This window comes from Merops nubicus, unplaced genomic scaffold (assembly GCF_000691845.1).
Source record: "Merops nubicus isolate BGI_N331 unplaced genomic scaffold, ASM69184v1 scaffold1554, whole genome shotgun sequence".
Lineage (NCBI taxonomy): Eukaryota > Metazoa > Chordata > Aves > Coraciiformes > Meropidae > Merops > Merops nubicus.
The window spans coordinates 2,988-30,987 of NW_008603365.1; the positions used below are offsets into that span (position 1 = coordinate 2,988).

General features: G+C 46.9%; 1 protein-coding gene across 1 annotated transcript; it reads left to right on the plus strand.

The window, feature by feature from the left end:
- Nucleotides 1-1,770: 1,770 nt before the first annotated feature.
- Nucleotides 1,771-20,080, plus strand: METRNL (meteorin, glial cell differentiation regulator-like; the record flags this gene model as incomplete). Its single annotated transcript, XM_008938623.1, has 3 exons — nucleotides 1,771-2,159; nucleotides 18,329-18,388; nucleotides 19,117-20,080. Coding segments are annotated over 3 exons (766 nt in total), but the record flags the coding sequence as incomplete, so codon positions are not given.
- Nucleotides 20,081-28,000: the final 7,920 nt, after the last annotated feature.

Below are 28,000 nucleotides of genomic sequence, written 5' to 3' on the forward strand. Positions count from 1 at the left end.
TATCTTCCTTCTGTTTAAGCACCTAGGCTTCAGGGTGGAATTTGCTAATATAAGTTCTAGAAAACCTCTGCAGTTGTTTTGGTGTCTTGAGTAGGACCAAGAGATGCAGGAGGGTAGTTTTTTGCCCCTTTGCTGAAGGACGTGCTTTACACTTTAATTTTACTTGCTCACTGCTTGCACATAAACAGACTTCTGTGTTTTCTGTTGAGTGGCATCATGTGTGTGCTGTGGTGGAAACTGATTTTGTGCACCAGATGTGGATTTACAGTCAACTTGAAATATTCCATTGCAAATTAAGTTTCCTGAATGTGCTAAGTACTACTGAATTTAAGGGCAAGAGAATAAAGGTCAAAAGCTTGTCCCTCTTTTCTTCTCATCTGTGGTCTTGATGTGGCTTTCAAGGTTTTTCAAAAGCACATGTTTGTAGGCACTACTGTTATTAAATATGACTTTTTTTTTTCTGAGCTTCCTCATGTAACCTCTATCAAGTGGGTCACACTGACACTCACAATAATGAGTCACGTCAACAGTAAATGTAAACCACATGGGGTTTTTTTCCCCCTTCTTTTACACATGGCTTCTTATTACTTTCTAAATGCTGACTTGGTTTTAAACCTTGTTCAGCACCTGAATATATCCTTGAGCTGGGAATTGTATTTGGAGGTTTCTGCTGAGAAACAGAACGTGATGTCATTACTTGCACTATACTAAATATGTTCTTTGCCACAGATTTCCTGTGTAACCTCAGACCAGTCACTTAATCCTTTTTAGTATTTTTTTTAGGCTGTGGGCAAGCAAGTCACAGGGATTTACTAGTCATCCTGCTTAAGGATGGCAGTTTGCTCTCCTCTCACTAGCAGTTGGCCCTGGGATCCTCGTGTTGCTTTGCTATCGCAGATCTTGATGGCTGGCTCTCAAAATGGCTGCTGGGGTATTAGTTGTTGGCCATGGTGCTGGGTAAGGGCACAGGGCCCTGACCCAGCAAGAGTAACTGGCCATGTGTTCTCTGCTGAACACATTCTCTTTCTCAGCTGTGTGTCTGCTCATAGCCCATTGGAGCTGGGCAGTGAAATGAGAAGCTAAGCTTAAACCTCATACTGGGGAGAAGTGGGGGAACAGATGGGTACCAAAGAAAGCAGCAGCATAGTTCAGAGCTACCCCAGCTATGGCTGGGGAGGATATTTTCTTCTCTCCCTACCTCCCTGTTTGGAGATCAGGCTGCCCAGCTGGGACAGAGGGTATCAGTAGCACTCAGAGCATCCCTTTGCTCCAGTTCACAGGGTGAGCTTGGCATCCCTCCCAGTTTCAGATCCATTGGGAATATAGACTTGGAAGGGGAACAAAGTGCTCAGAAGAAGGTGGAGTCTGATCTGTGAAGCTGGAGAACATGCTGGTTTAAGCCACCAGGAAGGGAGTTCAAGTGTTTTACTTAGTATGCACCAAGTCATTTGCCACAGCTCAGCTGATGGGCAGCAACTGAGGCGGTAGTCATTTAATTGCTTTTGATCATGTGCTTATATCCTATTTAATTCTGAAGTCCATTACTAGTGGTTTGACTTTTTCTTTTAGAAGGTGGGTTAAAATTGTCCCATAATATTAAGGTTGCAGTCTTGCAAGAGACAAGCACTTCTGAGCTCTGCTGAGCTGGACGGGCTGATAATACACAGGTTTCCTACGTTTGTTGATGTGGGTCTTTGAAGGTTTGAGGTTATGACAGTCACGTTACTGGCTCTGTCATTTCTCTAACTTTCTCTTTCTTTCTTCCCTCAGTGGCTTAACTCATGAGTCTCACAAGAAGGATGTTGAACAGGTCTACCTCCGCTGTTCTGAAGGGTCAATAGAGTGGATGTATCCCACAGGAGCACTCATAGTCAACCTGCGACCCAATACTTCACCTGCCTCTTACAAACATTTGACTGTTTGCATAAAGCCCTTCAAGGACTCTGCAGGAGCAAATATTTATTTGGAAAAAACTGGAGAACTGAAACTCTTGGTCCGAGATGGCGATCGCAGCCCCAATAAAGTATATTGCTTTGGTTATGATCAAGGGGGCCTGTTTATTGAGGCCACTCCTCAGCAGGACATTAGCAGGAAGATTACAGGCTTCCAGTACGAATTGATGAGCAAGGGGATAGCATCTGATTTGCACACACTCTCTGGTGAGTTCTGGGATGTCGGTCATATTTGCACGTACTGTATTGGATGCGTAACAGATGGCAGAGTGAGCGAGTGGGAAAGTGGTTGGGTCTGAATTTCATGTGCTTTTAAGGACTTGTTTTATCAACAGGCTATTGCGGAAGAATCAACTTTTTTCCTGTAGGGTGTTGTTCTTTTTTTTTTTTAATATTATTTTGGTTGCAGTTGTTTTGTTTTTTTGGAAGCTGTGCCATAGGCTGAATTCCAAATTTGCTAAGAACTGTGTTGTGAACGATCCTCCCTTTGCAGGCGTGGGGTGAATCACGGGAGCTGGCTTTACCCTGCAGTGAACTCCAGTGTGAACTGGGCTGCTGAGCCTTGCTGTAGCAGTTTTCTAACTACTTTTTAACTCAGTTTTTAAGACCTCACTGCATGTTTTGAATAATAAACATTTAAACAAGGATGAACTCCTTTTCCTTTTTTTTTTTTTTCTTCCCCTGAAACTACTGCTACTCGCTGACCTAATTATGGCTTTTTTTTAAAAAAAAAAAAAAAAGAAAAAACACGTTGTGTTCCTTCCTCAGCTTTGACTGTTACACTCCCTTGAGCCTCACTGTGCCATGGCTGAGCTCTTCAACACCACGACAATACTTTCACAGTGCGGGTGTTGTCTTCTCTCTCAACTATTATGAAAATTTTGTAGGGAGGAATTTTACCCCAAGGAAGGGCTTGTAGGAGGTGGGAGTGGACAAACTGAAAGAGCTGTAAAGTCGGGTTCTAAATAGCAAGCTAAATACCATTGAGGAACAATAGCTCTAGGTGTAACCTAATGTGCTAATCAATTAGGCTGGTTGAGAAGAAGAGAAACTAGTCTTTGTGGAGGATGACAGAGGCTAAGGGGAAATTCCCTTTAGATAGGTGTTATCTCTGGTTCATGCATCTCCCCCATTCAGAATTGCCTCTAGCTTTTATCCCTGAAATCGAGGAGGGGAGATTTCCAGGAGAGCCTGAGAAGTAGCAATCTAGGGTAGTTTGTCCCAGGTGACTAGAGAGGATTCAAGGTTTAGGCATTTTAAGGGAGGAGGCCGTAGGGGCATCCAGGTTTCTCATTTGAGATGGCAGGAGTGAGGGCAGCCCTGCAGCAGGGGAGAAGCATCCTCACAGCACACTTGAGATGCCTTGGCCCGGGGTAAAACCCGATGTGGAGTGAGCCCAAGAGCCCGTCTGTAGGCTGGCCAGATTCTGCCCGAGTCCTGCTGGGTTTTTTGCCTGAGATGCTACTTGATAAGCGGTGGCGTGGTGCATTAAACTGCAGCTCCATCTCCCAGGCAGCCCATCCCTCCTCCTTTCCTGGGATAAATGATTGCAGAACTTGAGTCCCGTCCTCTCCCCTCCCCTGGCTCCCTTCCACACCAGGACTCTGGCTTTGTAGCTCTGTATATTTGTGCACGCTCGCCGCCCCGCTAAAGTTGAGATGTTGGCACAGCAGAGATGTGGCTTTTGTTTTGGTTGGTGCAGATCTCAGTGGGACTGAGATGAGCAGTTCTTAACTCAGCAAGACGGTAGCTGGCTGAGGGCTAATGCAGTAACCCCAATAGCTGACAGATGGCGTGTTTGCCATTAAAACAACAAAAAAATACACAAATAGTCAAATCTTGAAGTTGCTTTCTTTCCGCTTGCCCTGCTTGCAACTTGTAGCTCAGCATCAAGGGTTCTGCATTGTAAGCAGACTTCTTTGCTTCTGCAAGTGCTGCAGAGCTGTTTTCCCAGTAAGATCGTTTCTGCAAAGATGAATATGCTGTGCAGAATGTTAGCTATGTAGTAAAATTCCATTGCAGAAGACATTAAATACATTGTTTAATTAGTTATTTGGAGAATGTTCCCAGATTCAGTGCTTCTTTCTTCGATAGGCTGTGAAGATGGAGACACAGGCAGGCTAGTGATAAGTCACTTAAACTTGCCAAGAAAAGTCATATTCTTTTTTTTCTAGAAAAAAAAAAAAAAGTTGAAATTTATTTTGCCTATAGTAAAATATGTGAGAAATATTGCTCATCTCCGCTGGTTTTAGTTTGCACGTAGAGATGGTTTCTCCTGAGCTTTGCTAAAGTCAGGAGGACTCGCTTCAGGCATATTTGACATCACAAGCTGGCATGAACTGCTGCGTTTTTAGAACTAAGTGCTCTTCATTCCACATAAAATCTTGGAGATTTCTAAAGCTGATGGGAGTTGTCTTCAGAAACTTTCAGAAGTCAAACTGAGGACTGGCTCTGATTACAGCCTTCCTCTTTGATAGACAAATCACTTTTTCTGTGACTGCTGTATTTTCAGCTGTAACAGACCCTGGTTGAATTTCAGTGCTGTCCTATAAAACAGTGTGGTAGGCTATCTGCTTCACACTCCAAGCCTCTGGTTTGGACAGAAGAAGCTCTTTAATAGTTCATCAGCAGAGCCTTCAGGGTAAACTAGGGATCTCCATTGTATTTTAAATTATTTTTCTTGTCTTTTTTTGGATCCCCAGACTCTGGGGAGGGGTGGCAGGGGGTGAAAACATGAAAATGCCTACATGACTCTTTCCACTACTCAGTCAGATGAGCACTTTTATTCTCCTATAAATATCTGTATGTCTGGGGAAACTGCCAAATAGCTGCCTTGTGAGGCTGCTATAGAGCAATATATATGGGGCTCTTTGCAGTTCATGGATCTCTTTTTCTTCTGGAGATGCTTCTAGTTTTTCTGTGAAATCTCCAAATAAAAGCTCTTTACTGAGCTCTTTGGAGAGGAAGTTTACAATCAATTGACTGAAATCACTGGTGACTTCTTCATTGGAAGCATCAAGCCAGAGGCAAGTGCTGACCTTAAGGAGCTGAAAACTGGATTTAGGGTTCTGCGATTGTCTCAAAGCATACTTGTGTCACTTGGTCACAAACCTGGCTTACAGCCTTTTGGCTGTTGCACACTGGAAAAAACAAGCCTGATCATCTCTTAGTTGCAGTTTGACAGGGTTGAGCAGAGCTGGTAGTACGTGTGAAGAAATGACGAAGATGTGAGATGCTGTTGCAGATGGGGGCTGAGATGTGCTGGCAGAGCTGGGCAGAGGAAGCTGGTGCACTGCGGTGTCGAGGGACCAAAAGTCACAGAAATTGCACTATTTCCTTCTGACTGTGGAGAGGGGGGATGACTCTCATAAAAGACCCAGGTGTGGAGCTCAGTAATCCAGTCCTTTCCTTGTGAGATAACTACTCGCTAACAACTTCTCTCCGCTTTCCCTAATCGCTGTGTTTGTTTCCTGGTGATAATTACTGGACTCTGCCCTGGAGTTTACTCTCTCTTCCTAACCTGGTGTCCCAGCTCTGATTAAAGAGCATAAGTCATCTGTTTCATGCTTTAATGACCTGTTGTGTCCTCAGAGTCCTGACATTGCAGGGTGCATCAACAAATCAACAATGCTTGGCAGGGTGCCTGTGGCTTAATTAGAAAACCTCAAGTTTTATTAGTTTACAGTCATTCTTTCCCACTTAATCAGAGTCTAGCAAGTAATTCAGTAGAAAACATACACAGGTTCTGAACTGGCCTTTCCCTTTTCTTGGGGATGTTGGATGACACAGTGCAGTCTTAACATTTTCCAGATTTTAAGAGTTTAACCCTTTTCTTGGTTCTGAGTTTGCCTTACCACATTCTCGTAAGACTTCTCTAGCTGTAGGAAGCATTTGTAGCAGGATTTCATTCAGATTGCTGAAATCTGCTGCAAGAAAGGTTTTTACTGTGACAGTAACAAGCAAAAAGGTGCATTTTGGGGGTGTTTTGTCATTTCAGATGGGAGGAGGAGCAAAGGCAAGCATGCTACACTGTTTGTCGCCTTTTCATGTGAGTAGTCCCTATGAAGGATCATCTTGGCAATTCAGACGTCCTGATGGGTGCGTTCTCCTCTTGATACCCAAAGTGATGAGTGATTGAAAGTGCTTTTGATTTCAGACTAAGCTTTAGATTGGACCCCTGTATAATTCCTGTCCACACTTATGGTCCATTAATTTCAGCTCATGCTTGCAGTAAGGTTCTGAAGCCTTGGTGTTGCCCAACAGAAGAACTGAGGCATTGTGACATTTTGGCCTGAGGCCATTTGAGAAGCAGCAGAACTTGTTTAGTTGAATTCAGTTGATTCTAATCTTTTCTGCTTGTGGTGGAAGAAAACGCTCTGGGTCTCTGCTATACTGCCTATACTGGCAAGCAGACAGAAGTTTTGGCAGAAGTGTTGTTTGGCCACGTAGTTTGTAGAAGTTTTCTGAAGGTGATGACCCACATGAGCTTCTCAGCTGTAGTGGAGCTTGTGCCTTGCGTAGGTCTGCCTTAGACCTCAGCAAGGTGCTTGGATTAAATTCCTGTGAAAATTGGAAGGTCCCTTGCAAGTAATTTACTTTCTCAGTTCTTCACCTTCTGCTCAGTGAGCCTGAATCAAGGATCTGTAGGCTTGACCAAACATTTTGGAATGAAAGTTCAAACCTTATCGCCCCTCTGACCAAATGACCTTTCCTTTGTTACCTAAAGTCTGTGTTTCAGGAGTGACATCCAAGCTCTGGCTCCAGCTTTACGTAAGCTGTGTAGTTTGCCTTTCCCATTGCGTGCTCACGGGGATGTCTGTAATGAGGTTGTTGGAGCTCAGGAGGTAAATTGAAAGCCCTTTCATTACCCACCCGCTTTTGTGTAGTAAAGAAGTCAAACTTTAACAAAAATATCCCTTTATCTTGATGGCATCTACTGACTTAGTGCAGGTTCTTGTAACTGTTTTGTACCTTTTCTTTATTAATGGTGGGTACCTGGCTGAGAATATTAATAGATATACCCACTTGAGTATCTGAAAAACAAGGTGAAACTGGATAAATCCAGTTAACTAATTAAGAACAGTATTCAGCTATTTCCTGTAAGCTGTTAATTCACTGGCCTGAGAAAACAGATTGGAAATTAAGAAAGTTCATAACAATTGGGGCTATGCCAGTGTTTCTACTAACCGAAGGCTTTTTGAAGCACCCCTCGTAACTTTTGATCTTTAATGTAGTTTGGGTTTGGCAGAGGTGGGGCACCAATCTGCCATCTCTCTGCAGGTTTTCTCCCAGAGCATCACTGCTCGTGGGCTCCTCATCTCATGATCTCCTCTGGTTGCTCCCAAATACCCAACTTCTTGTCCTTTCCTGGAGGCTGAACGTGCCTGAAGCAGCAGATGCACTGATATATTTCTCATTTCTTGTCAGAGTGGAAACACTCTTGCTTTGCTCTGGGACAGCCCAGAGGCTGGTAGGCAGGAAGCTGTGGCTGGTGTGCCTGCTCTCTGCCAGGACATTCATGATATGGAAATCATGGTCGGTCCCCACTGTGCTCATCGCTGCCATTAGCAGAAGAGCTGATGGAAAGAGGCACTTGGAACACTTAAACTGAAAGTCCCTGTGACCTTTACGCTTCACACAGGTTCTGCTTGAGTCATCGTGACCACTCGAGGTGGTGGCACCATGCTGTGTGGCAGGGGTGGGAGCACTGCTCTGTGCTTCTCCAGTACCCCCTACGAGCCCACAGAAATGCCCTGCTCTGGCTTTTATTCCCCTTGGCTTTCTGCAGAGGTTAAAAATCTCCTAACTGTGTTGAAGTTAAGCTGTGTTAGGGGGAAAAAAAAAGGAAATCTGAGAGTGGCCTGGTTTGATTTGCGCAGAAGAAGAGAATTGGTACCACACTCCCCCCATCCTGGTGAAATGCAGAACGAGCAGCAAAGCAAAGCCAAGGGATCTGTTGTGTAAGGATGGGCACACTTGGCTGGGTGGTGTGTAAGGCAGGCTCGCCCATACAGCTAAAGCTTTCCTCGTGTGTTACATGCCTTTTCTCTCTCTAGCAGCTCAGCAGAAAGTTTTAAGAGAAAACCACCAGAAAACAGCCTGTAATGCAGTAGTTCAAAATACACTTCAATTATTTGCCTTAACGAGGAACCACTTTGGCACTCCTGCTTTAGGATCAGTTGTTCTCTGGTTGCTTTTTCCTGTGCTCATCCTCTTGGTGGGAAGGTCCTTGGTAGGTGACTTTCATGTCCTTTCCCTGGAGCACATGATGGTACAAAGCTAGACACAAAGTAATATTTTACCAAAAAACCAAACAGCTTTCCCTAGCATTGTATGTATTTCGGAGAGCATATTTTAAGCTAGTGTTTGAAAGCCTATCACTGAACTGGATGTCATGGGTCAACATCTCAATTGGTCAGGCTGGCTGCTGTATAACAGAGCCTGGAGTGGGATTAATTTGGAGGAGCTGAAAACCTGCCTTAATTATTCAGGTGCCTAAAATGGTCAGATTTGCAGTGAATGATTGACTGGGGCTGAGGGGGGAGTTTGAGAGCAAAGTTTTTGGGTTTCTCCCTGTGTGAAGTCATGTCAAAGTGCAGTTCTGATGCTTGGGGAACACACGTGTTCTTACGTGTTCCTAAATTAGGGCAAGGGTGATGTGTTCAGGATCTGAGTCTCAATAAGGCCAAAAAAGTTGAACTGAGAAGTCTTTAACTAAAAAAAGAATAAAATTGGAAGGATGCCCTAATCTGATCTCTCCTTCCCCCAAGAAAATGAGTTGGGCAGCAGACACCTCTGGCCCTGCTTGTCCTTTGATGTTGCCCGGCCAGGGGTTGGTTCTGCAGTGGGCAGAGGAGGTGACAATGGAGCTGCAGTGATAAATACACAGCTGCAGGGGAGAGAGGGGAAGAAAATAGCTTATTTTTGCTAGAATGGCCATGAATGCCGTTAGCTGATTTCTCAACTCAGTGGGCAGTCAAAACCAATAAGCAGTCAGGTGTATTGTCCGGGCAGCTGGAGCTCTGCTTTGCTCTGACCTCTCTGTACTGCAGCAGATAGTCCCACAAACAGATCTGCAGTCCATCCGAGTTGCTTGGCAGTCTTTAATAGTGCTCTGTGCTTGCTCTGCAAAACTGTTTAGTTTGCTAATTCCTGAGGCTGTAGTTGAAGAAGGGATGGGAGGGCGGGGTAACCACATTCCTCTTCCCGCCCCCCACCTTCCCCAAGGAATAAGAAACTTACTCAAACATGGGCCAAATTTTTCATGTGTTAGGGCCTTGATTTGCACAACAGAAAATCTCCTTTGCCTTTATCTGCTGTGGAAGCCAGAAAATACACACTAATATTGCATGGCTACTTGGAAGGTACCCTGGACCCAAAGCTGATGTTAAATCTGACCTTGGGAGGTTTAATACTGGGTCAAAAAAGCAGACATAAGACACACAGCTTTGATCAGGCAGTAACTTCTGCTGCTGAGTCAAACTTGTGGAAGGATTTTTTTGCTATAGGTTGTCTGGGTACCTCCTTGGGTATCTTCCTGCATCTCTCTGACTCCCAGATGGGATTTGGGCATTGACTCCTGCAGTAGGCATGAGCTCTGGTGTTTGTCCGTGTCCTTTCTGGATTAAAGCCCTGATGCTGGGAGACTCATGGAGATCATTCATGTTGGGATCTGCACATGGAGCCTGGCCTGGCTTTCTGTTACCTTCACCCTCCCCACATCATTCTTGTTTGTTAGATAAAAGTGGATGTGAGAAATTTAATAGGGAAAAGAAAAAAAAAAATCAAAAAGTCCAAGCTGATGTAGAACAGGTTAATTATCTTAATATAACAGAGAAATGTGTGCTGTTAAGAAACAGATGTGCTCATCTTGAAGCTTTCCTGCTAGTGGAAAACCTTGAGTAACTTTTTGGGGGTTAACTGAACAATGTTACAGCACTGAAGATGTCAATGTGTGAGATGTAGCCCTTCCACAGTCCTCCTCAAGAACAGGCTGATCAGATAAACGTGGTTTTAAAGGGAAAACTGTCCATGTTCCTTCAAAAGATTTTTGGTATGTGAGAGAGCTCTGATTTCTAGAAACAGGGTGGAGAAGGAAATGTGAGGATGTGAACGCACAAATGCTACTTTTTTCCCTTTCTTCTTCTTTTTTCTTTTTTTTAAGACACACTTAATCATTGATCTGTCATTACTCCACTCTCAGGGTTTAACTTTAACCAGCCACTTGTTTCTTAATTCTATTCCCCTGCTCCATAGGAGGCCTTAATGGACCAGACCGACGAGAAGAGTGGTGGGGAGGGGGGGAAGGCTTTGTGTTCCTGGCAGGTTTCCAGCCCAGTAGTAGGTGCTGGCCCCAGGCTCTCCCATAGCCCTGGCAGGGGCAGAGGGAAGCTGGCAGCAGAGCCATGAGCCTGGCTGCACAGCTTCCCCAGGGCACCAGAGCAAAAACACCTTCCTTTTGCATCTTCTGCCTTGCACGCAATGCCTGGGCTCTGAGCTGGGTGGTTTGATAGCTATCAGGGAACCAAACAAGACATCAAACCTTGCTTTAGAACTTTGTTTTCCCAGATCTGATGAGTGTGTGCTTTTACAAGACTTTGGAAGGACCTTTTCTTTAGAAGGAAAAAGAGCTCTTTTCTGGGTGAATTTTAGGAGGGAATGAGCCAAACCATGCGTGTTTGTGGGTTTTAAGTCAGTGGAAACACTTGCTGTGGTCCTGTGCTGGCAGGTTCTCGTGGAGCAGCCAGGAAAGAGATCCTGCCCCAGCCTTTCCTCTGCTGCACATGTCAGAGGAGACAGGAGGAATCCCTCAGTCATCTGGAGGCACCTCCAACTTCCAGCAGTTTGTCCATCCTTGCACTTGCCCAGTGCTTCCCATTCCTATCCCCCATGGACAGCAGCCATAGGTCGAAGGGAGGAGAGAGGTATTTTCTGTGAAATAAACAAATGGATACGTTTTATGGCTTTATTTCCGTGTCTTGTGCAATACAGCGGGAGAAATTCCCAGCCGTGGCCTTGCTGCCTGCTTTTCTCTTTAGCTGCAGTCCGGAAGGAGGAGAGAGAAAGCAAAGAAATGGCCAATGAATACAAATGCTGCTCGCACAGAAAGGTGGGCTGGTGAAGTAGCAGAGACACTTCTTGCTTGCTGGGCTCTCTCTTTACCACTGCAGTTCAGACAGAAGGAATTTAACCAAAAATCTGATCTGCTGAGCAGGGCTTTTTGGCCAGTATACATTGCAGGCTGGACTGTCACTGGGGATGTTCGTTGGGCTGGTGCTGCAAGGAGGAAGTGCGGGAGCTGGACTGGGAGCTGGCGCTGATCCTGGCACCGTTCCGACGCTGCCCGCGCTGGCACTGAGGTTTGCCCAGGCAGCGGGGAGCCCAGAGCCCAGCACTGCTCCTGGGAGGGTGCCCTGGGGTCGAGAGGGGGGAGAGGGCTGGAGCAGCGATGGGGGCTGGGCCTCTTGGCCACACTGTGGAGGCAGGCAAGGCAGGGAGACTGTTATTTTTCCTGCCAGAGCAATAAGCAGCCCAGAGGTGGGACAGAAAGAAGTGTCTCAGTGATATGACACTTTCTCCTGGGTTCATGTGAGAGTGGGATGTAGTCTTTTTTGGGTAAAAACGACTCTGTGGTTTTTTTTCTTTTCCCTTTTTTTTTTTTTTTCCCAAAGAAATGACTAGTTGTGTTTCTAGCTGACCTTTCCGCTCGTTTATTAGAATGGGTGCTGCATCTTGGAACAGCAAAAGGCATCGACTGCAATCCCAGAGAAACCTTACGTGTTGGGTAGCTGCTGAGCCAAGTTTCATTTAGAAAGCTGCTGCAAATGGAGCTTGCCTAGCACCAAATCTCCTCCTCACACTGTTTACATAAATAAGCTGTCTTTGGTTCTTAAGAACTTTAATACCCTCTTGGAGAACGTTTCTGTGAGAAGATAAATTTCTGGTTTATGGTCTCATGGTCTCTTCAGATTTCTCAGAACACAGAGGTCATCACATCTCTAATGGTGAGGTTTACAATATGCTTTTTTTATTCTTTCTTTGCAGGAAGGAAGTGGTATTAACTCAGTTCTCTTGGCACAATCCATGCCACAGCATATGAAAGTCTGCATTTCATTAAGCTTATTTGCAGGTTTAAATTGTTCTTGGCCAGTGTCTCTATTTTCCAAGTTACTTCTGGAAACTTGTACATATGGGCAAGTTGAACTGAATGTTAGAAATGAGCTAAGGCAAGGAACTGGGCTGGCACTTCCTTTTTTGAAGAGGTAAAATGAGCAGTATCCGTGCTTCACCTGAAGAACTCAGGGGACAATGTCCATTGCAGCATCAGGATTTTGATCCAGCTGTGTTGTGGCTGTAGGGGAAGAGGGAGTCTTTGAGTTTTGTGCTCAGCTCATGATCCTTATTCTCACGTTTGTTTTCTCCTCATCACAGAGTCTCACATTAACATCCTAACAAATATGGTGATGAATTTTTCTGCCTTCAGCAAGGCACTAAGCTCTCTCAGTATGTTATCCATAGCATTAACCTTCTATTCATCGAAGAAGGGATTGAAGAAGCACAATCCCTTTGGGTCGTGTGCCTCGAGGCTTATTGAGCCAAGGGGCTGGGAGCAGTGCAAGTCAACTCTGTCTTTGCTCCCTGACTTGGCGTTTTCCTACCGACCCACTGGAAAAAGTGCAGTGCTTGCAGAAAGCCCTGTAATCCCATCCCATCCAAAGACAGGAAAACCTTGTAAAACAACAGAGTGATGAGAGAGCTCCTCTGTGTGTTGTGACGGGGTGTGGGGAACTTCCAGCCCAGCTGTGTCACCTGGCCGCATTTCCCCTCTCTGCCTGGCTGCAGGTATTCTGTTCAGTGCAGGTGTGCTGGCCGTGGCTCTGCTGGCCCGAGTGCCCAGCTCGTGTGCTCCTTTCAGATTTGAGAGGCACTGGCATGCAGATGCACTGGCATAGTTGAGGCGGTGTTTCAGTGTGGGGGTTGTGAGTGTTTTGAGGTTGAATGTTATTTTGACTGACTAAGGAAGTGCTTTCTGAGGGGGTGAGGAGAGTTGAAGGTATATCTAGAAAGGAGATGAGTAGTCAAAGTCTGGTAAACCAGAGTGGTTGTCAAACCCTTGTCCATCTCCACTGCAAAGCAGCAGGTCTTTTCATTTGGGATATGAGCCGTGAGAGGTTTGTTTCATGGCAGAAGTGTTGCCTCTTCCGAGAGGGAAGCCAAATAATTAAAAGGTTTTATTCTACTTTTTAATTAATAAAAGCAAATTCAGGGCAAGATTTTTTTTTTTCTTGCTCACATGATGTTTGCCCTTAAACTCTTTGTCTCTGAGTTAAATCACCGATCCAGTTATCAGTGGAGATGTAATAATTTCTGCTTAGGACTCAGAAAAATGGCAGAAATTCACTATCATTGGAGAAACCACATCTCTATTTTTATAATCTGCTCTCAGAAGTCTGTACTCCGTGTTTCCAGGAAGGAGACTCATCCTGTGATGCCCTTTCCAGTACGGTTGCAATTATAGAACTTCCAGCAACACTTTGAAGGGTATGGGTGTTTGGTGTTTTGATTTGTTTTGTTCTGTATGAACTAATGCTGATGTCAGGATGAGAGATTTCATCTGGGACACAGGTCTGCTGTGGCCCCACACGGGTACGGCCTGATGTGCTGCAGTACGGGCTGGCTTAGCTCAGATCAGCCTGGTCTGCAACAAGGCCCACTTGAGTGTCTTCTGCTGAGCGTGCAAAAGACTCCTTGTCTTAATCAAAAGATTTAAACCTAGAACTAACAGAATATAATGCTCCATCCCTGCCTGGGCCTCCTCAGTAGCTTCTCATACTTAAAAAGTCTTATTGCTTTTCAAAGGATTATTCAGAAGCAGTAAGGTGTGGGTGATGTATGCCACGGAAACTGGAAGGGCAGATAAAGCAGCTCTGTGTCTCCCTCCCCCACCATCCACACCTCTACCACACCGCCCGCGTGTGCAGGCGCCTTCACAAAACCAAAGGGTATTCCTCGGTAAAGCGGTTTGCTGCAATGACTTTGGGTTAAACTTTTTCACTTCTGCTTAAAGGGTGTCTCTCTTCCTGTGCGTGCTGCCAGGGCAGTGATGTATGTTCAGTAGAGCCTGCCCAGAGGATAGAGAAGGTCTTTTGGGCTCAGTAAGTGGCACTTTGGGGCAGCGAGTAGAGAGCTGCTGCCTGGTTTGTCTGGTCATCTCCATACCTAGGAGGCTGTAGAGTGTGTTGAGAAAATTCGGACAGAGGGGACTTCTTAGGGGCTGGAAGCTGGTTTTGGGGTAAAGTAAGGTCAGCTGGACCCATGGGTGGCTGTTGAAATACAAACATTTCAAAAGAAGATCTGGCCCATTCATGTGGTTTCTGTGATGCCTACAGCCAGAGCCGGCACGTCTCGCTTTGAACGTGTCCTGCAGGGTGCCGTCATCCTAAACCATGACGATATCCCTTCAAATAAGCCCCACCTCCTATTTTCAGAGGATAGAAGGGTCGTCGCATGCAGATGTTGCAAACCAGAGGAGGAAGGACTAGAGTTGTGCATGAATGCTGAGAGAGGACAGCAACACCTACTCACAGCTAAACTGCAGCACTAAAGGTGCACTTAAATCCATCCTCAGTATTGGAGCAGATCCTTTCTAGACAGCTCAACTCCCTGGTGCTGACTGAGCTGAGGACCTTCTGGAGCTCCTGGCATCTCCTCAGGCCACATCCCTCTGTCTTCCTGAGTGTTTCTGCCTCCCTGCGGAGAGGACCAGCAACGTGTTTGACAAAGCTGTTGGCCAACAAGTGCAGCCTATTGTTAGTATCGCCACGTCCTCCTCGGTAACATCAGGTTCAGAGGGCAAATCGCTCAAAGCAGCTGGGACATGACTGCTGGCTTGTGAGGAATGATGTAATTACATCTCCCTCTGTGGGGAGGTGAATAGAGAGGCCTTTGGAGGCACGGGGCTGGGGGGATGGAGGGAGAGGCCTGCCTCAGGTTACTTCAGGTCAGGATACTGTCAAAATCCATCAAAGGCATTCCCAGGAGAGTCGGCAGCCGACGTGCACAATGCAGGCTTTATGCCACCGGCGGTGGAGTTGAGTTATAGGCATCTGGGCTTTAGAGGGCTTCAATAAAACGGTGCTTTTCTCTCTCTCTTTTTTTTTTTTTTCCACCCTTCCCCTGCTGCTGTATGAATTAAGGCTCTTTGGCTTATTGAGTTTAAAGGAATTAGAGCAGCTGACGCTGATACTGTTATTGTTGCAAGTTCATAGACTTGCTCTGGGCTGGGAGAACCTGGGCAGCCCTCTGGACGTCCCCAGGGAGCTGGGAGCCAGCAAACACGGCCGTCGTGTTTAGTAACTGGGGCCATTCCCCCAGAAAATGAACATCTTCACCTGCTGGGCACGAGTCAAGTGCTTTTTTTTAGGTTTCTTCTTTTTTTTTCGTTCTAAGGATGCTTCCCATTTTAGCCTGAGGTGCATGTGTTGTTCTGCCCTAGAGAGGGAGAACACCTGCCTCCTGATCTCGAAGTAAGTACTGAACCGCAGCTACAATCACCAACCTGTGGCATAAACACACAGATTCCTTAGTGGCTGTGATTCAAGAGAAAGTGGAGGCATTGCCTCCTCCCAAGGATTTTGTTTCCTTTCTGAGACTGTGTAGGAATGAAGCTTTGGTTGTAGCGAGTGGATGTTATTTGCTTTTTAATGGTCCGTTTACCTCGGCAGTAATCCTTCATGACTTGCTTTCCATCTGTGCTTGCATACCTTGGTTTTGCCACTTGCAAGCTATATTTGATACCCTGTGAATGCAGATGTGGGCGTTGTTCCACAGAAGAGGATTTCTGTTCTTCATATGTCTGGTATTGCAGTGATGGGTGGTGGTAAATGGTTGTTAAATGAGCTTGTGTGCCACAAAACTGCTGTGAGTCAGCATGGATCTGAAATAAGTTCTAAGTAATGATCGAGTGTGAGTAATGCCAAACACTTTTAATTTCCTTTTGCATTTAAAAAGGATGCAGAATTTTACTTAGAGTTCACAATTAAAATTATTTGGTTCCATGTATACGTGGGTATTTATTAATTTGATTTATTATAGTGTCAGTCTATTTAAATGGAAGGAGCCACTTTTAAAGTATTTCAGTTTTCATCTTTAATCCTGTTGTGTGTGTCACACTCCCTTTGAGAACAAAAACTGCTTATTCACTTTGTTTTTTTCAGTTTTCCGATGGGGTTGGATGATCTACAGAGATGTCTGGCTTAAACCAAGACTGTTTTCACTCAGACTTAAAAAGGCTGAGATGCCTTTTTATTATTAGATCTCTGAAGAACAAAATATCTGAAATCCAATGTCTGAAATCCAATGTCTGAAATCCAACTGTGGATTTTGAGGATGTCCATCAGCTGTGCTTTGTTTTAGAGCTTCTGTCTATGTGAAAATGCTGTAGGATTCATGGACGTTGACAGGTCCCCTCCATTTGGTTGATCTAACTCAGGTCCTGATTTGGGTAGAGAGAGGATGGGGAAGAGGGACATTTGCCCTGGATGAATTTGGTGGGTGCCATGAATGAAATGACTCCATAGTAGGATGTTATGTGACTAATGTAATTTTCTCTGTCAGATGTAACTTGGATGTTCGGTCTCAATCAAAATGTCTTGCGTTTAAAAATTAACATTTCTTTAGACTGAATTTATTGCAGTACTTCAGTTGCATCCAGGCTTGGGCTGGCTCTGTATTTCTCATGATATTAAACAATTTCCAAACTTTCCCAAAAAAGAGAGCTGAAGTGGTATGTGAGGGAAGGAAGGGCAGCAAAGGCTGGCTGGTTTCTAAAGGCCCTTGAGGTATTAAGACTAAATAGAAATGCCTAATTGAGCTAGATGCTTTAACAAAACTGTTTTGCCTATTCCTTGTCTCTTCTTTTTGAGCTCTTTAACCTTCTCGAATTATTCCTTTGAATATCCCTGCCCAGAAATGTGAATTTTACATTCTCTTTAATCCTATTAAACAATGTGTTACACTGTATTAATCATCTGACTGGAGCAAATCTGGTGGATTTGGTTCAATAATTCTTCTTTCTGGATCACTGCCTTTCTGGGACCTTGTTAAAAATAAGAGATTTGCCGTGCCTTATTTTAAAGAATGGCTTGTGCCATCTAAGAGGAGAAGGCTAAGAGCTGAGCCTTGTAGGCACCAGCTGCACGTTATTTAGACTAGTTTAAATCTACTTCGTAGTGCAGTGGATAAACTTCTCCAGGAAGCCAGCGGGGTTGAGAGGAAGGGTGTGACTATTTGGGAATCTGGTAACTAAGCGTTTTCAGATGTTGAGGTTCAAAACCTAAATTTTATGGGGGTGGGGAGAAGTGAGAGGGCTTCAGCCTGGGGTTTGATAATGGATGGTGTGATGACAGTCAGTGTACCCCAGTGCTTCACATGCCTCCAGCCTGAGCCCTGCTTGGCTGTAGTCGTTGCCTGTGCTGGTCCAGGCTGAGCAGTGTACTTTGTGGAGTTTTATTTTTCTGACTGACGTGTAAGTGCTGCTTCAAGACGACACCAAGTGAAAGATGTGGGCTCTGATCCTTGGGCCACCAGTGGACAGACTTAATTAACATCACTGGGCAGGGCAGACCCGGATCGTAAGCAAATTCCTGAACTCAACAGGGTATTATAGAAACATCTGTCCTGCAACTACCATACCTTCTCCTCAGAAATAGCTGGCTGAGTACAAAGAGGAGCCACATTCTTGCATTGATTAGATTAGTGCAGCTATCCAAATGTTTCCAGCAGTACAGGAAATGGTCTTTGTGCTGCTTGAGCTCTAGCAGATACAGGCTGAGTTTCCGTTTTGCCTTGACACCCTCCAACACATGCGCTTGGGTTTTTTCCTCCCCTCTTGCCTCCCCTGCTTTGTAACCTCCTGGATCTTTGATGTGGTGATAGACTAAATGGCTTGTGGAACAGCCCAGCAACACTTGATAGAAATGGTAAGAAAGAAGCTTTGCCATCTGAGGTTAAAAGACACACGAGCTTCAAAGTGAAGAGCTCTTCTTCGGGAGCTTTCAGTTTACAGCAGAACTCACTGCTGATGCTCCTGGTATCAAAACAGATTTTGCATAAATGCAGCAAGTGTGTGGGGGTGTTTGCTACAGATAATTCATCTCGGCAGGACCATCGAGGAGATCTGTGTCTTATTTAAGCACAAAAATCTCACAGGGGCCAGGGTTAGCCTCCATTTCTTTTGGCATTATTGATGCCACAGGTCTTTGGACCCTTGTCCCTGTGTTCTCTGTGTGTGTGTGTCCCATTTTTGATTAATTAAATACTGTCTTATTTACCGTTGTCTAGACCTTTGCTAATTCTGACCCTTTCTTTCTCTCCAGCTCCCTGCCGACCATGCAGTGACACAGAGGTCCTCTTGGCTGTCTGCACTAGTGATTTTGGTGAGTTGTTGCTTCCCCTCTCCCTTCTTCCCCAGGTGGCTCACTTGAATGTGACCTCCATAAACACTCATGGACACCCACTTATACTTAGTGACTTCTACCAGCAGTAAATGGGGTCTAAAGGGGCTGTGCACATGGGAGAGGGAGGAGGACATGGTGTGAAGGACCTCAAAACCGTGTGCCCAGCTGACACTTCCCCAAGGTGGACAGAGAATGACCCAGCAACCACAATGGAAACAGAAGTTCAAAGACTTTTGGATGCATCTAGGAGAGGCTTTTTACTTGCTGCCCTAAACTGGACTGTTGACAAAAGACCAAAAGTTTCGGTAGTTTTCCGTGCTTCCCTTTTTATAGGGGAAATAAATATTAGTTGGTGTCTGTAATGGCTGAAGAACAGAAGGTACGTTGCCAGGGAGCATTAAGCATGGTTCCTGTTGTTAGAACTCTTTATCATGATTGATGCTGGTTTTCTGATGTCATTATTTTTGTGTTTAAACTTAATATGCGAGTGCCCTTTGCCGGACAGGTTCCAAATATAAACTAACAAATACAAATATATGCTGAAGGTTACTGATATAAACTTTAAGAATAAAAAAGGACCAAGGTAGGGGTTGTTGTGGTAAAATCCATTCCCCTCAAACTGCCTGGTTGCACGGGGCTGAGTTGGGATGTGGTTCTATCAGAGGGGTTTTGGGTAACTCTTCTTTACGTCCTTTTTCTGCTTTTAGTGATCAGAGGCTCCATCCAAGATGTAACAAATGAGGCAGAAGAGCAAGAATCCGTAATTCACGTTGGTGTTAACAAACTGTACAGGCAGAAGAGCAAAGTCTTCCAGCTCACGGGAGAGAGTGGGAACTGGCGAGGACAAATAAAGACCCTGCTGGAGTGTGGGGTGAAACCAGGAGATGGAGACTTCCTCTTCACGGGACGCATGCACTTTGGGGAGGCCAGGTTAGGCTGTGCTCCTCGTTTTAAAGACTTCCAAAGGATGTACAAAGAAGCAAAAGACAAAGGGCTAAACCCATGTGAAATTGGCCCGGATTGAAATCTTCTGTTTGGCTGAAGATGGCTTTTAGTGTTTGGCTGGGAATATTTCCTGGCTGGGGTGAAAACTCTGAATGAAACTGGTAACTGAGAGCATGGACAGATCTGGAGCACAGGCTGAGACCCTGCAGGACCCGTCTGCAGCCTGAGGTGCTGTTAGACTGATGGAAGCAACAGAGGTACGAGCTCAGAAGGCTGCCAAGCAAACAAGGCTGGATTTTTAACCAATCTTGTCCTTACGAATTAAGTTATTCTATTTTTTTAGTGATTCCTTAGGAAAACAAAGAAAACACCCATGTCTTAATAAAAAAAAAAAACCCAAATGAAAGCCAACATGCCTTTGTATCTTTTTAATACTAATTTTTAAAAAAATGTCTTAAGCTGATGTAGCATTTGGTATGGCGTATTCTGTATAAACGGCCAAGAATGTGATAGAGCACGGTAAAACATCTTAACATGGATGCTTTGTAAAAAGCTTGGTGTATAATTCAAAGTTGTTTCTTATGACAGAAATTTATGGAGCCAAACTCTTGTCTGTGTGTTCTTTTTTTTTTTTTATTTGAAAGAATGTACAATTGCCGCCTGCAATTTTTTGTCCAGGCTGGCAAATTCTTTCCATTCCAGAGAAATAAAGGTCCCTGGATTTGACACATGCTGTTTAAAATCTTTATTTTTTTCTTCTCCATAAGGCGGATCTCAGCTAGTCCAGATGTGCTCATAGATCAATTCTGGGCTGCTCACTTAGTTTGTGGCTTTTCTGAGCAGAAACAGAGTTCCTGTGAGGCATTGGGAACCGCAGCCTTTTTCAAAGGGGAAGCAGGAGCTATTTTTGGAGATTTTAAGACACGTGTGCAGGCAAGGCTCTAAGTGTTCTTTTCTCTGATGCCTATGGGGTTATTTTGGGAACAGCTCCAGAGAGCAGGCTGCCCCTTCGTGTTTAGCTTGAAGCTTTTAATTGTGTTGGCTGGAGGCACTTTAATAAGAGTGGGCCACTCTGCAGGCAGCGTCCCACGGGAGGTACAGGAATTCTCCCATCTTGCTCAGTCCTGTTGTTCCCCAGAACCTGCAATGCATCACTTTGATTGTGCCTTCACAAGGATTTTTAACCTCTCGTCCATATTTTTTCTTCAGTGTTTTCTACTGCCCCAACTTTTATTTTAGGCCATCAAGTTCTTCATGTAAAAAGCTTCCCCTTAGTGACTGTTTTTGCCTCATCCCTCATATCTCCTATGTATAGTTGTTTCTGAGGCTCAAGGAGGGTGTCTGAAGTGACTTGGAGGATGATCTTCTTGGGTGGATGCGGCAAGTTCTAAGATGGATAGGACAGAGATGTCCCATGAGACTTACTGGAAGTAAAAAGCCCAGGATTGTACCAAAATATTGGCCTGAAGTGGGACCAAACTCCCTCTTAAAGTATTTCTGTAGACTAACTTCAGCAAGATTCATTCTGTGGGCCTGTTGGAGAAGAGGATTTTCTTTTAGCTATGTTAAGGTGATCCTAAGAGGCTTCAGGAGACTCTGATTAAGACCTCTAAACCCCACCTAGCTCCTCTCTGCTGCTCTGACTGCAGCTGCCTTCCAGCCTCCTGTAAGCAAAGCTCCACCAAAACCAGCATCCTATTCTGTATATAGGTCTAAGGTTCTCCCCATCCTACCTGAAAAGAAATGGGCCAGGACCAGTGGAGGGGGGGAAATGGTTCAATCTGCCTTCAGCCTGTCCCAACCCCTCTCCTGCAGCAGTGCTTCCAGTTCCAGGGATCTCAGCCAAGCCTTTTGTAGGCTTTTAAAAGTGATCCTGTGATTGAGCACTGAGATAGCTCCCGAGTACATCTAAGGGGGGTTTCAGAAGCCCTGTACCTCACCTCTCCTCTTCTGCTGTGTTTCATGAGCTTTTTCCAGTGCAGAGTGGCTGCTGGCAGAACGAGGAGGGGAGAACAACATGTTGCTGGAATTGTCTCCAACCTGCCCACTCTTCTTGTCCCCTGTGAGGGGAAGAGGCTGAATCAAATGTTCAGCCAGTGTTTGTGAGGGCAGTGCTAGCAAAACAGTCAGGGAGGCTTTGGCTCTGGACTTCCAGCTTCGGCAGCAGCTTGGCTTTTATGGCAGTTTGTAGACTATTTGGTTTTAAATACCCTTTGAAACACACTTGGGGACAAACACTGAATTGGTGCCTTTCTTTACTCCAGTGTCTCGTGTGCCTGCTGAAGGAGGAGCAGGGCTGTGCCTTCCTCCACCTCCACCAGTGCTGGCCCATTTCCTGATGAATTGCTCTCCCCTGGAAGCTGCCTGTGTCCTGTGAGCTCCCTGGACATCCTTGGCAGGAGAGGAAATATTGCCGTGCTGCTTTTTGCTCAGTAACCTGCTGAGATGCAGCATTGGGGTGTTCTGTAGTTGCTACGTGTCCATCCCACTGCTGGTGCTTGCATGCCTACAATTACACGGCATGGGAGGGAGTGGCTGGATGAGCAATAACTTTGCTCAGAACCCAGTTCTTTAATCAAAGCGGCGTTAAGATCTTGCTCTGCAACGTTTTCATCCCCTCCCACCCTTGTCCCTGTCTTGAGCTTTGCTCACTGCAGCATCCCAGGTTGGCTGGTGTGCATCATCCCAGCAGGTCACTGGTAATTGCAGGACTGCTCCTGGCCGTGGGGCCTGGTGCCACGTCTCAAGAGCTGGGTGTGCATGCGCTTTGTACAGCGGGAGGTTAGTGGAGGGATTCCACCACTGCCCGAAAATCCAGTTCCCAAATGCTCACCCTTAAGTCTTTGAAACATGATTACAGCTCGACCTATCTGGCAGCAGAGTCAGGGATAGAAAGGATGGATTAAAAGTTGCTGTCTTTGCTCACATGTGCTGACTCGACTCTATAATGAGAAGCAAATGACACGCTGGTGCAGCATTATGTGAGGACATGCTGGTTGCCACTTAATGAAAAATTTGGGCTGAAGGTGACTCAGGACAGAGGTGGAGCAGGTGCTTGCAAAGCATTGCTTTTCTTACTGCCGCAGCTCTCTGAAGAGGAAGGGCTTCCTCTTGATGCCTAATTACCATAATTGAATTCCTCTTAAAAGCAACAGACTGACTTATCTGTTCCTAAGAAAGCAGAACTAATGAACTCGAATTGCCTTCGTTAGAGCCCCCTCCCATTGGGCAACACTACCCATAAATAGGCACAAGGCATCTGCTGTGTTTTTGCAAGTGTGTGGTTTGGATTGTTAGTGAAAACACTTTCCATGGTAACCCTCTACTTCTCTGATTTTTCCATAAAGCATCAGCAATGAGCCCACTGGGGAGCTAAGTCATAGAATCATAGAATCATAGAATCATTTAGGTTGGAATGGACCTCCAAGATCATCAAGTCCAACCATTAAGCTATTAGGGCTCTAAAGTCCTCTGCTAAGTCATCTCCTAGGTACGAGCCATGCAGAGCTCGATGCAGTGACAAATAGCCAGGTTGAGAAACTAGTGTGGGTGTCTACCCAGGTCTGCTTGAGGTCTATCAGATGCCACCTGCCTAGGGGCAAGCTTGTTGTCTTTCATCCTATGGAGATACAGGATCATCTCTTCTCCAAACACACGACCTCAGCACCTGGCGTGGAGGGGACTGAGATGGTTGTGCTTGGTTTGCCCAGAGCCAGACCAGAGGATCTCCATTAAAACACCTGCTTGCTTCCCGTTCAGGAAGAACAGGTCATTTCTCTCCAGGCTACACTGGTACACTTTGCCTCTTGCATGTGAGTCATGGCCATGCTGCAGGAAGGTGTGTGCCCCACAGCCTGCCCCACTGGCTGATGCCCCGTCCCACCCTCAGGCCAGCCAGACACCAAGATCAGAGACATCTGTAGGCAGCTTTTCATCAAGCTCTTTTCTGTTGCTGCCACCTTCTCTCAGCTCTGCTCTCCTGCTGGTGATGCCTGTTTCCATGCTGGGAAGCATTAGATGTTGCTTTAGCACCAACCTGCTGCTGCTCCCTTCTCTGGATAAGGGAGAAGCACCTTCTCACCATCGCTGCTCAGCCTGTGCTTTGCAGGGAGGGAGCTGCCTTGTGTTATCTACTGTGTTGGGGGACATTGTGGTCTTGACCTTGGTGCAACAGCTTCTCTCTACTCTAAGGACATGTGCAGGCTGTGGAGAGGACACTGTGGCCACACTCAAGCAAAACAGCAGTCAAGCTGTTGGCTCCTTGAACAGCAGCATCAGTGTCTTTGGTGCAAAGAAAGACCTACTTAGTCCTGACTGAAATGAGAGCAGGGCAGATGTGAAGCGAGTCACACTGGCAGGAGAGGTGATCTGGCTCTTGCATCAAGCTCCTCTGCTTGTCCAGGAGTGTTCCCTGGCTGTGGAGGAGGCTGTGCACCCAAGGGTGTGCATGGTGCAATGCTGCAGGTGTTTCCTCACCTTTGAAGTGTGACGGGACTTGTATGAGCTCTGGGCCTGACCAGCTGATGTGATGCAACACCTCCAAGGGAGACAGGAGCTCTCCTTCTGCTCATCATCAGCTTAATTAGGTGATAGTTATTTCTGGAACTGGAAAGGTCTCAGTGATGCTTGTCAGAGACCCTCGTTGAATGGTAAATAAGGTGAGCAATATTAGGACCAGCTGTCCCAGGAGATATCAAACTGAAAACCAAATTGGTTGGTAAGTAAAACAGAAAAATACTAGGAAGGAGACATGTGCAAGTCTCTGAGAGGGATTAGCAGTAATACAGAGCCAAAACAATATGCAGAAATTACTTGACAGTGGCAAGAGCCAGGCCTGAAGGAGTGAAGCTGCTGGGATAAGGGAGAAGGAAATCAAGTTTCTCCTTCCCAGCTTGGCAGCAGAGATTCCCCTTTCTGTGGCAGAGGCCAGCCCTCTCTGTCACTGATGCTCCTTGCAGTGAGGATCTGCCAGCCTTACTCTGGATGACTGCGGGTGGGCCAGAACGTGGTGTGGTGGCCTGGGTGCTGGAGCAAAGAAGGCACCTTCTCCAGACTATCCTTTCTCCTTCACCACCAGTCCTTGCCTCAGAGCTTTACTGAGTCATCCAGGGACAGACTCGATGAGTAACCATGAGCACTCTCCTCCTCCCCCACCGGCAGTGAGTTGCTTAGTGGCAGTGAAAACAAAACAGCCCTGTGAGGATCATTTCGGGGTGTCACATCCACCCATCTCAGCATCACTCAGATGCCTTGATTTTGCCCCACACAGTATTTGGAAACCTCTGGCCAAGGCTGGGCAGAAAATGTGGGAGAGGGCAATGTGTAACTGCTGCCCTGTAACAGGAGCCCTCCTGGGCTGCGTGCCCGAGCTGTGCGTGGGTGACGGGGACGCCCGACGCCAGCCGGGAGCACCCCAGTCAGCAGCAGGTACTGGCACCAGTACGTGGTTGTTGCTCCAGCCTGCACCTGGCTGCTCATTATTACGTCGTGTGGCTGGGCTGAGGCTGAGCACAGGTCCCGAGGGAAGACACTCCCTTTGGTCCTCTGGGATAGCAGCATCTGTGGAGATACCCAACTAGATCTAAATGAGAGCTGTGGGGAGAGGGAAATACAAAATAAAGGGTAAATTTCAATAGTTACCTAGCTGAAAGAAATGTCTCTCCTATTTTGCTGCTCTCCCTGTTCTCTGCCGGGGAGGAGATGCAGAACTTCCAAATATAATAATCTGGAGGAAGCTGTGGCAAGCAGCCTTTGTGTGCACGGAGATTCGCAAAGCCTGAGAGGGGCCCAGCTCGTAGGAGAGGTTTTGAAGAGGCAGACAGGACAGGCAGGACTGGGTCAGCTGGAGCCTCCTCATGGTGTTGCCCAGGTGACGTGTGTTGAGCTGAGGCTGCTGGAGGACCTGGGTGCTCCACAGCCTCGTTCTCAGCTCTCCTCCTCAGCCTTGCCCTGGGCTGCTGCTGGTGCATGCTGTGGTGAGCCTTTCCAGAAGGTTTGTGGGTGACCCCTCGGTCCTTGCGTGGAGCTGGCTGGCTCTGCCCTGTGGACAGTGGGGGGCTGCTGCTGTGTTTGAGGTCTCCAAGCTGCAAAGCCTCCCCTGCCCCCCATGCTCCCCACCTGTAGGCTGCCAGGGCACGGCTGAGCCTGGCAGGAGTGCTCAGAGGGAGAGAAGTGTTGGCTTGTGCTGGAGCAGAGCTGACTCAGGGCTTTCTCCCCGAGGCTGGGTGCTGACTCAGCTGCTTTGCCTTTTCCTGGCTGCTCTGGAAGCCAGGGGCATCTCCTGGGGCTCCGAGGCCACAGCAGTGCAGCGGCAGCGAGCGGGTCATTGATTTTGGAAGGGTCACATCTTGGATGTTTTGGGGCAAGAGCCAAGAACTGTAAACACTTCAAGGTTGCTGCTGGGTGTACATTTTGCAGCCTGCTGGGGAGCACGTGCTGTCCAGCCTGGCCTCACCACTGGGGCAGACATGGATTGCAGCTTTGGTGCCGTGTCCCCCTCACTGTGGGTGCGATTCAGAGCGTGGAGACTCTTCTCTGGCTGGCAGAGTCTCACTGGAGTGGTTTTTTTTTTCATGGTATTACTCATGCACATGTCAGAATAAAACCACTGGGTGAGGCAGTGAGGAGCTTCTGGATTGGAAAACACACCATGGAGGTCTTGTCTCCCGCTGGGAGTGAAGCCATGCTGGGCTTGTGGTACCTGGGGTGCCTGAGCTTCATCTCTGCCCCTGCAGCTGGTGGCCACGTGGTTTTCAGCACTGAGCTGGGGTGTGTGGAACATCTTGTGCGTGTAATGAGGATCTAGTTGTGTGTCTAATCTACCAAAAGGATCTCCTGGTGACAGCAGTGCATGGGATGCTGGGTGAGGTCTCCCTGCAGCAGGTCCCACCTCTGGGAGCAGCATGTTGCTCATCTCATGGGCACATGGGCACGGTGTGTGCTGGTGTGTGGGGGAGTGCAGAGCCATCTTGGCTGCCCCATGGCCCCTCTCTTGTGGTGTTAGTGAGTTGGGGGTGCAGAAGGGGGGGATCCTTCTTGAGGCTGCTGCCTGCCATGTGGCTCTTGGGGAGACTTGTTTGAGGAAAGCAGGCCATTTCTTAGCCTGGATGACGTGGGACCTTGTGCCAGCCAAAGCAATGCTGACCCCAGCAGCTTTGCTGCCATTTCTGGGTTGCCCTGAAAGGTTGATGAGTCCTTCCTGGTGCTTCCAGCAACCATGTGGGCTCTTCTGTGGGGGGGAACCTGGAGCTGTGAGGCTGAATTGTGCTTGGTCCTGACTGCTCCCATGATAAACATATTTCTCCCACTTGAAATGAGCTGATGGAGAAGGGCTTTGGGTCAAGCTGGAAGGAAAACCCTGCTGCCACATACGGTGCTCAGGGCGTTATTGCCCTGCATAGAAACCTGCTGAAGTGCCTTATTGATAAGGAGGAGATGAGGAAGGGGTAGGTGAGGCAGCGTGGGTGCCACTGCCACCTCTGCAGGTGTAGGGAGCTGGGATAGGTGCCCATCCGGGATGGTGGTGGTTGTGGAGGGGTTGCCCCATCACCAACCGGTTTCTCCAGTTCCTTTGGATAGCACCAAATCCAGTTGGGAGTCAGACTGGTTTGTGCAAAGGCTTTATTTGCCTGGAGAGGAAAAAAATAATCATAATTAAAAAAAAAAAAATCAGTTCAGTTGCCTCAGCCTGGAGTAGTGTTTTTAAAGGGAGCAGCGGGAGGGTGTCTTGGGCACCCTCCCTACTGCTCTTGTGCTGTCACCATGCAGGAGCTTGCCCTGGAGCTGAATTACCCTGTGCTTTTCTGGAGAGAACAAATGGGGACTCGAAGGAGACACAAACACACACATCTCTCATCATAGTCTGGGTGGTGGAGTTTCTTGGAGCTGTGTCAGCACTTCGCACAGGAGCTGCTGGTCAGATGGAGACGGCGGTATGCTGGTCAAAGGGTTTTCCTCTGCGGCCTCGGCTGCTGAGGGGATGAAATTCAGGCACGGGCACATCCCAGGGGCAGCTTTCAGCATGGACATGAGATCCTTTTATAGGGCTTGGGCTGCTGCTGTTGAGCTGCATAACGAGGGCTGGGGCAGCTAAGCCAAGCTTGCCTTGCCCCTGGGCTTTTTCCTTCTGACTGTGCAGTGTTGCCACTCATCCTGGGGTTGTTCTTAATCTGCTTATTCCACAGAAATCCTGTTTGCCAATTACTGTGCCCCAAATGCAAAAAGACATTTTGTCTTTCCCAAGGTGGAAAAAAATGTTTTCAAAATCCCCCCCAAATGCTGCTGCTCTGCAACAGTTTTCTTTAATCCTCCAGGAGATGTTTTAATCCGTGGCTGCTTTTTGCCAGTAACACAATGCTGAATTTTGTCAGTGCTTGGTGGACACTGGACATCCCAGCCCTGGATGCTGGATCTGGAGATCTTGTCAGTCTCCACAACATCCTGAAAGGAGGCTGTAGCAAGGTGGGGGTTGGTCTGTTCTCTCAAGGAACAAGCAATAGGACAAGGGGAAATGGCCCCAGGTTGCACTAGGGAAGGTTTAGGTTGGATATTAGGAAACACTTTTTCCCCCAAGGGTTGTCAAGCCCTGGCCCAGGCTGCCCAGGGCAGTGGTGGAGTCCCCATCCCTGAAGGAATTTAAAAGATGTG